Source organism: Caretta caretta, chromosome 6 (genome assembly GCF_965140235.1).
Source record: "Caretta caretta isolate rCarCar2 chromosome 6, rCarCar1.hap1, whole genome shotgun sequence".
In the NCBI taxonomy this organism is placed as follows: Eukaryota; Metazoa; Chordata; order Testudines; family Cheloniidae; genus Caretta; species Caretta caretta.
The window spans coordinates 61,879,131-61,888,113 of record NC_134211.1 but is presented as its reverse complement, the minus strand read 5'-3'; the positions used below and the strand labels follow the sequence as shown (position 1 = coordinate 61,888,113).

General features: G+C 45.0%; 1 protein-coding gene across 6 annotated transcripts in view; it reads left to right on the top strand.

Moving 5' to 3' along the window:
• The first annotated feature begins 327 nt into the window (after positions 1-327).
• The window catches only part of PLEKHH1 (pleckstrin homology, MyTH4 and FERM domain containing H1), an 81,537-nt gene continuing 72,881 nt past the window's right edge, over positions 328-8,983 (top strand). For 4 of the 6 annotated variants that reach the window (XM_075129634.1, XM_048854067.2, XM_048854065.2 and 1 more), the window contains exon 1: positions 328-650. In XM_075129634.1, coding sequence (XP_074985735.1) covers positions 414-650 — 237 coding nt within the window. In that variant the 5' untranslated portion in view covers positions 328-413. Of the gene's footprint in view, positions 651-784; positions 988-8,983 lie in introns of those variants that run through there. The other 2 variants (XM_048854068.2, XM_048854066.2) reach the window with 2 other exon arrangements.

Here is an 8,983-nt window from a genome sequence, read left to right as displayed (position 1 = left end):
GCAATGCTGGTGAACCTGCATAGAGTGGAGGCCGAGTAAACGGATCTTGTCCAAGCAGGTGGAAAAGGAGGCAACCAGAAGTGGCAGAGCCGCAGTTATTGGGGCCCACATAAAGCAGGTGGCCAGTTTTCTTTACATCTATTCAGTGCCATTTTCCACTCAGCCCCCCAAAGTGCCAGAGGGTGGGTGCGTGGGGCTGAAGGCTGGGTCCAATCCAGGCTTTTCAATATTTCAGTTCTCGCTGGAGAATCCGTCTGGCCCGGCTGCCTCCCCGCAGGGCCAGAGAAGGGGTTAAAAGCGCGGGGCCGATGATGTCAGTTCCTGTGCTGCTTTGGAGGGCTGCCCTTGCTATTGGAGCCAGGCTCTCCCGCTTTAAGGCGAGCGGAGCGCCCGGGAGCATGGCACAGCGCTGAATGGGACGGAGACGAGCAGCGCGTGGATACGGGAGCGCCCCAGGGGAGCCGCGCGCCTCGCCGGCTGCGGGAGCGCCCCAGGAGCAGGGCCCCGCTCCGCCCCGCTCCTCAGCACCAGACCCCAAGAACAACACAAGGTCAGCCGCTGGGAGCCCTTCATGCCTCGGAGCCGTCCCCGTGCCTCCCCGGCCGGCTACTTGGGCTGCTCAGCTCCTGCCCATGAGCAGCCTGCCGCAGGTGAGGGCGGGAGGCTGCTGTCCCCGGGCAGTGCCCGCACCTGACTGCCAAGCAGCCTCCAGCCGGAGCGTCGGGCGCTGGTTGTTCGCTCTTCTGCGCGGAGAAGCCAGGCGGGGGCTTCTGCGGGGTCTTTCGGAGGTGCCGCCGCGGGGGCTCGCGCTGGCCCGGGGGAAGTAGTGTGCGAGCGGCGGTGTGTGGCGCGTCCTAGGCGAGGCCCCCTGGGTAGGATTAGTAAACTGCAGGAGGGGCCAGGAGAAGGCTGTAGCTCAAGGGAGAAATCCAGTTCATGGGGGCCCTCCGGCTAGCCCGGGGCCATGGAGAACGACGTCCTTACAGAGTAAGTGACAAACCGCCTCTCCCTTCATAGGTTTCAGAGGAACAGCCGTATTAGTCTGTATTCGCAAAAAGAAAAGGAGGACTTGTGGCACCTTAGAGACTAACCAATTTATTTGAGCATGAGCTTTCGTGAGCGTCCCCCCTCCACTTCATCCCTCTGGCATGGCTAGAAAGGGGGGCTCGCCCCACTCCTTTCCTCAGTTGACCCAACCTGCCCTTTGGCGCATAGACCGGCCTCTTTCGCCTTATTCATTCCCCTGCTTTGATTCACCCTGGATTTGCGAGCCAGCAGTGACAGACGTGAGGGACACCCTCGCCAGCCTGGCTTTCTCGGTGACTCCGAAACATCCCCCGAGGGGAAAACCGAGGGACGGCGTGAAGGGCTGGGGGGAGGGGGGAACAGGATGCTCGAGAAGAGGCGTTAGGTTAATGGGGGGGGGGGGGTTCGGCGCTGAGTGCTGACTGGAGCCAGGAGGAGCCTCCCGCTGCTCAGCTGAGACACAGCAAGCACCTTCGCTGACTCCTTTTTGGGAGCCTTCGAAACAGACCGAGCTGAACTGCGCCTCAAGGGAGAGAATCTGGGGCATTGTCCGCGCAGTTCCAAGCATTTCCACTTTATTCTTTTACACTGACTGGCTGGTTCGAACATCACCGACCAGCAGGTGCTTAAGCAGATGCTCTAGCGTGGAGAAATGTGTAGTTGAGATATGGAAATATTGTCTCTGTGGCTTTCATTTTTGTAGGGAATAAAAATTCACAATAAAAAAGGATTGATTCTCCTAACACTACATGCACGGAGATCTTCACTTTAGAACTTTTACAGTCATCTTGCTTGATCACTTTGTTCTTCGTCATTTTCAAAAGGCTTTTAGTGGAAAATATAGGCGCTCTCTAGATCAAGGCTAGAACATCAGAAAGTGCAGGGATGTTAGGTGGTCCTACTAGAGAGTCACAGATTAACCACAAAGTTCTGATCCAGATTTGTATTTCCCAAAATTGGAATTGGACCTAGGTCCCCTAATTTTTGGATCCAGAGTTTGGAGTTACTCAAAAATTTTATAGCTGCAGCAAAGATTTTTTAAAATTAGGTGCCTAAAGCTAGGTTCTTACATCCATATTTATGCACTTAATAAGTGGCCTCATATTCAAAAGTGCTAAGTGCCAAGCAGCTCCTGTTGAAGTCAATGAGAGCTGTTGGATACTCAGCACCTTGATTTAATCAGGCCACTTATTTAAGTGTGTACATATGGATTTAAGAATGTAGCTTTAGACCCCTAGTTTTGAAAAGCCTGCCCCTATTAAATTAAGCAGCTGCTTTCTATTTCACAGGTATTGAGAATGCTGTTACATCTGAATTTTTAATTAACATCCCTAATAATTTTTTTCCATTAGGGGGATTAGGCAGTTGTTGTTGTTGTGTTAAAGCAAAAATATCCCAAATATTTCATATGGGGTAAAATCAAATTAGGAAAACGAACAGTTCAGCCATATAATTAGATTGTGTGGATTTTCCATCAGTCTTTAAATCCAAACTGGATATTTTCTAAATGATATGTTATAGCTCAACCCAGAAGTTATGGGCTATATGCCAAAATTACTGGGTGAGGTTCTATGGCCTGTGTTAAAAGGAGGTCAGACTAGATGATCATAACAATCCCTTTTGGCCTTAAAATCTATGCATGAAGATGTCAGGCTAAAATCTGTTTATGCCAGTATAAAAAGAGAGCAGCGTTTCACTTATGATCTCTGTCCAAAGAGCCACATTAGAACAGAGTTCTAACTTCATTGATAAGGCAGCGTAGTTATACAGTGTTGTTCAACCTTTCGTGACCATTGCACGTGCACTGGCTTTAGAGTAATGGTGTATATCAGGCACTAGAGATGTAAACACTGATGTAGTGGTGAGTGTGCCTAGGAGACTGTGACTATATGTATGTGTATGCTGTAGGTGAGAATGATATACCTGCTGTATTGAGCTGTGCAAAATGTGATGTGGAGAGGAGCGAGCTCTTATTTTGGAATAGTTTTTAGGTCTGGGGCTTGTAGAATGTTATTCTTTGAACAGGTCTGTTACTTGCATGCCCCACAATACAATGCAGATCCTGAGCAATGTCATTCCCCTGTATTAAATGAACATGCATTTTGATGTGGAACTCTAATTCACAGATCATGTGAAAATATGGGCAGGTCAGCCCAGCTTGGGGGGAGGAGGGATGGGACACTGGGGCTTAGGGCTTCAGCCCCAGGTCGGGGTAGGGGTTGGTTGCAAGGGCTCCCTCAGGTTTGAAAATATTTACGGGCTCCAGACTACTTCAGCTGAACTTAAGTTCTGATCCCAAGTCTTCTAAGGTTTATAGATGAAGGCAGAAGACTCAGAGATGATTACATCTAGAGGAACAAGTTCTCTCTTTCTATCTTGTGATGGTAGACTTAAAGATCATGATGTTCAGGGATTTTGCCTCACTTTTTTTGAATTCTTGTTCTCTCACTTAGGCCCCAGTTCAGCAAAGCAATTAAGTGTGTGCTTAAGTGTAAGCATGTGAGGTCCCATTGAAGTAAACTGGATTATTTACTTACTTACTCAAGGACATACTTAATTGTGCTTTGCTGGTTTGGGGGCTCAGTAACTAAAAGCCGTGTCTTTGAATATTTTTGCCTTCCACTAGTTTGTTATTGTAGGATTACACAAGTAGGTGAGGCAGCACGCACCAGTTCATTATTGTAAGGTTGCTTGTGGATTCTAGGTGGTTGAATTCAATGATTCTACTTCATTTTGTATGTAAGACTCCTCATGCATATATTTGGAAAACAAACCTTAAAAAAAAAAAATCAGAACTTTGCAAGCAGTTACTGAAGAGACAAATAAAGCAGGTCAAATGCAGGGTTTTTGACCCATGGCTGTGACCTTTACACAGTTCTGTTTTATCTCTTTAGATGTGAACAAGGACATAGGATTGTGGATGTTTTGTCTTTCAGTTCTAGTTTGTTCCCACTGAGGGATGGAAGAATCTGTATCTGTTGCAATAGCTGGATTGTCTGGGTAATGGGTCCACTGTTGCAATACTAAGATAAAACACCACATCCTCCCTGAAAATTGTTCTTGGAATCTGATACCTGAGGAAACTGGGAGCCAAACTTTTAAGTGTCTAAACTACAGTGAAATACTGGGCTTGTATTTTCCACCTTCCCCCTGCTCACCCACCCTTACTAGCATCATTTTATGGTGTTTCATGGTAATGCACCAAAATGTCTTTGTAACCAGTGCTTAATTTGTAATTAAAGAGGTGCCAGGGTTCAAGCTGGGCAGCCTGAGAGTGGTGGCTGCTGATTGGGTGCCCGGCTCTGAAGGCAGCACCACCGCCAGCAGGAGCACAGAAGTAAGGGTGGCATGGTATGGTATTTCCACCCTTATTCTGCACTATGGCTGATGCCTGCGCTGCCTTTAGAGCAGGGTGGCTGGAGAGGCAGTTGCTGGCTGGGAGCCCAGAGGTGCCGGGACTATGAACTGCCAAACCTAGAGGTGCCAGAGCTCAGACCTGGCAAACCCCAGCACAAATTAAGCACTGATTGTAACACTTTGGTGTGCGTTAGGGTGTATGTGTGAGTGAGAGAACTTCATCTGGATTGGAAGATGCTAGATTGACAGCCTTGGATATTTAAGTCATCTATTTATGGATTGCACAATAAAGGAACAGTATAGGCATACCGACAGGTTTCAGAGGAACAGCCGTGTTAGTCTGTATTCGCAAAAAGAAAAGGAGTACTTGTGGCACCTTAGAGACTAACCAATTTATTTGAGCATGAGCTTTCGTGAGTGAGCTGTGGCTCACGAAAGCTCATGCTCAAATAAATTGGTTAGTCTCTAAGGTGCCACAAGTACTCCTTTTCTATAGGCATACCATACTCCACCCCCAGTCTGGGAAAGAGCACTTGCAGGGTGTGAAAGGAATTCAGTAGGTGACCCCATTCATTTTAGCCTCTCTGCTGAGACTGTCAACAAGACCACCACCTAACAACAATGGTGTTGGTAGTGTATATGATATGGACAGCTGACCTCTGGGAACTGAAGTGAACTGTAGCAACCAGCTCATGCCAGAAGGTGATAGACTTGAGTACCTCATTGTAGCCTGCATAGGTACAGATATGATTATTGCTCATGAAATTATCCAAAAATTTAAAACTCAAGTTATTTATACCTTCCATATTTTCATCCAGAGTGTTTTAACAAAGGTGGATACATTTTTATTACTCCTCCATTTATAGGTTGGGAAGGATGGGGGTGGAAATGAAGCGCAGGGAGATAATGTTTAGTATCCTAGTATGAGTCAACAGCAGAGCTGGCAGGAGAGCCCAGGTCTCTTGATGCATAGCTCTCTGCATTGAATGAGTGGACTATCTTCTCTGTAACACCTTAAACCTCCACTGCAGGTTTCTTAAGGTCTTTGGTTAAAAATTTATCCCAACTATTTAGCACTCTGCACCCTAAATAGCAAGTAAGCTCCCAAAGTCCCTGCTACCACTGCCTAGATCCAGCTGTGTTCCCTCTGTGTGCAATAACTTTTAATAAGTTTGCTGAGGCTGCCTCTCTTTCTGTTCTCAAACAGCCTACTTCCCATTGTAAAGAAATCACCCTTGTTTTACAGCTGCTATATTAGGACACAATAGGTCCCCTAAATCCATGAAAAATTGTCAGGGTCCTCCAGACACAATTTTTCTCAGCCCCCTATACTGCCAACCTAGTTTGGCTAGATTTTACTTCTTTTAAGTAAAGAAGGTCACATGGTATTATTTCTGTTTCCTGTTTGGGAACCATTCCAGGAGTTATACTCCTCCAATGTAAGTACTTGCAACTGAAAGTTCAAAATTCAGAATAGTTGTAGAAAGTATATAGTGCTGTAAATTCACTGTTTTGGCAACCATTCATGCTAGTAAACTTATGCATTAGAATATTTGTGGGATACGAACATGAAAGAGGTGCAGTCAAAGGACAAAACAAATCCCAAGTTTTAGTCAAGCAAATATTTGGGGAACGTATTTAAGGTATTTGCCCAGCTCTACCAAAAGGTCGTCTTCATCCTTGATTACTCAGACTGTGTTAGGCATGTGATCCTGGGGAGAGGGAATGGGGACATTATAGTTTGCAAACGGAAGCATAAACTTAGTTGAATATGCTCCAGTCTGGGTAACAGTGCCAGTTTCTCCAAAAGCCTAATGAATGAGGCTTTATCTCCCCTGTTCTCTGCAACACTTGAATAGCTTGCAGCCAAAGGTTTGCCCTACCGTGACTGCTGTCATGCAGGAGGACACTAAGCCCCTGGCCTCCTAATGAAGTGGAATCTCTGGCTATGTGAACTTTAAATATTTAGTCAAGAGACAAATATGTCTGTGTCTGTCCCTATCCCCCATCCTCCCAGTCTTCCCCACATAGCAGCAGGTTTTCATGTTTAGATTCCCACAGCCTGCCAATGTGTAAGTCCTGCTGGGAAAGGTTACAGTGCAGCAGCAGTCAAAAAAGCTAACAGACTATTGGGAATCATCAAGAAAGGGATAGATAATAAGATGGGAAAATATCATACTGCCTCTATATAAATCCATGGTACACCCACATCTTGAATACTGCATGCAGATCTGGTTGCCCCATCTCAAAAAAGATATATTGGAAAAGGTACAGAGAAGGGCAACAAAAATGATTGAGGCAGGGAACAGCTTCCATATTAGGAGAGATTAATAAAACTGGGACTTTTCAGCTTGGAAAAAAGACAACTAAGGGGGGATATGATAGAGGTCTATAAAATCATGAGTGGTGTAGAGAAAGTAAATAAGGACATGCTAGTTACTCATAACACAAGAACTAGGGATCACCAAATGAAATTCAAAGGTATCAGTTTTAAAACAAACAAAAGGAAGTATTTCTTCACACAATGCACAGTCAACCTGTGGAACTTTTAGCCTTCACAACACCCTCTGGCAAAGACTATAACAGGGTTCAAAAAAGAACTAGATAAATTCATGGAGGATAAGTCCATCAATGGCCATTAGCCAGGATGGGCAGGGATGCAAAACCATGCTCTAATGTGTCCCTAATTTCTGTTTGCTAGAAGCTGGGACTGGGCGACAGGGGATGGATCACTTGATGATTACCTGTTCTGTTCATTCCCTCTGAAGCACCTGGCATTGGCCACTGTCAGAAGACCAGAAACTGGGCTAGATGGACCCTTGGTCTGACCCAGTATGGCTGTTCTTATGTTCATACAATCTCCGTAAAGTTATTTACTAATACATCACATTGCATATTCAACCATAACTCTGTCCCCACATCCCTGCTCAGCCACAGAATATAGACTAGGAACTCTCTTACCCACCCATTCTGCACTCTAGACTGCTAATATGGTTACAGATTTTCAGACCACCACCAACTCACCACATTTAGTTCATAGATCCAACTGCAGAACATCCTCCCACTCAGTTCATCTACCCACTATTAACTAGAAGCACCAGCATCCTATTTTCTGTATAAAGACCAGAAACTGGACCTTCCCTAATCCCAAAGTACTGACAACATATTGCGTTTTATTCTCATTTACAGTCCAGAAGTACCTGTCCCCAACTCACTATTCCACTGAGTCAGGATAGATTGAGTTTTCTATCTGTCCTCCTCCTGTTGACTGGAAATCTCAGCATGCCTTTCCAATTCACCCTATTTCTGTGAGTGAGAAGTCCTATCTTCCAGTTCATCCAACCCATTTAAGATACAAAGGGACCAGACCAAGTGTGTAATGTACATGCTTGGTGGCACTGGTGCTAGAGTGGACCAAGCTGCCCAGGAGTGGCTCTAGGAGGGATTGTGCTTAGGGAAGCACAATCCATCCTGGCTCTCTTCAGTGACAAGAGGAACTACTCTCTCCTAGACTCCCACTCAGAATCTGGGATATTGGTTCATCAGGGGCCATTTGCTAAAAATTCAGATCAGTGTTCAAAATTTGAACATCCCCAAGTGGATGTGTTCAGAGAACTATCCACAATGACTTCAAGCTCTCTTTTTAGAGTGGTAATAGCTAATTTTAGACCCCATTTTATATGTATAGCTTGGATTATGTTGTCCAATGTGCATTGATTTGCATTTATCAACATTGAATTTCATCTGCCATTTTATTGCCCAGTCATCCAGTTTTGTGAGATCCCTTTGTAACTCTTCGCAGTCTGCTTTGGACTTAATTATCTTGAGTATTTGTGTATCATCTGCGAATTTTGCAACCTCACTGTTTACCCATTTTTTCCAGATCATTTATGAATACATTGAATAGTACTGGTCTCAGTACAGATCCCTGGGAGACACCACTATTTACCTCTCTCCATTCTGAAAACTGACCATTTATTCCTACCCTTTATTTCCTGTCTTTTAGCCAGTTACTGATCCATGAGAGGACTTTCACTCTTAACCCATGACTACTTACTTCACTTAAGAGTCTTTTCTAAAGGACCTTGTCAAAGGCTTTCTGGAAGTTGAAGTATACTATATCCATTGGAAGTTGAAGTATACTATAACCATATACCCTTGTCCACATGCTTGTTGACCCCCCTCAAAGAATTCTAGTAGATTAGAGAGGCATGACTTCCCTTTACAAAAACCATGTTGACTCTTCCCCCAACAAATTGTGTTCATCTATGTGTCTGATAATTCTGTTCTTTAATATAGCTTCAAACAATTTGTCTGGTCCTGAAGTTAGGCTTACTGGCTTGTAATTGCCAGGATTGCCTCTGGAGCCTCTTTTAAAAACTGGCATCACATTAGCCAGCCTCCAGCCATCTGGTACAGAAGCTGATTTAAATGATAGGTTACCTACCACAGTTAGTGGTTCTGCAATTTCTCATTTTAGTTCCTTCAGAACTCTTGAGTGAATACCATCTGATCCTGGTGACTTATTACTGTTTAATTTATCAATTTGTTCCAAACTTCCTCCAATGACACCTCAATCTGGGACAGTTCCTCAGATTTG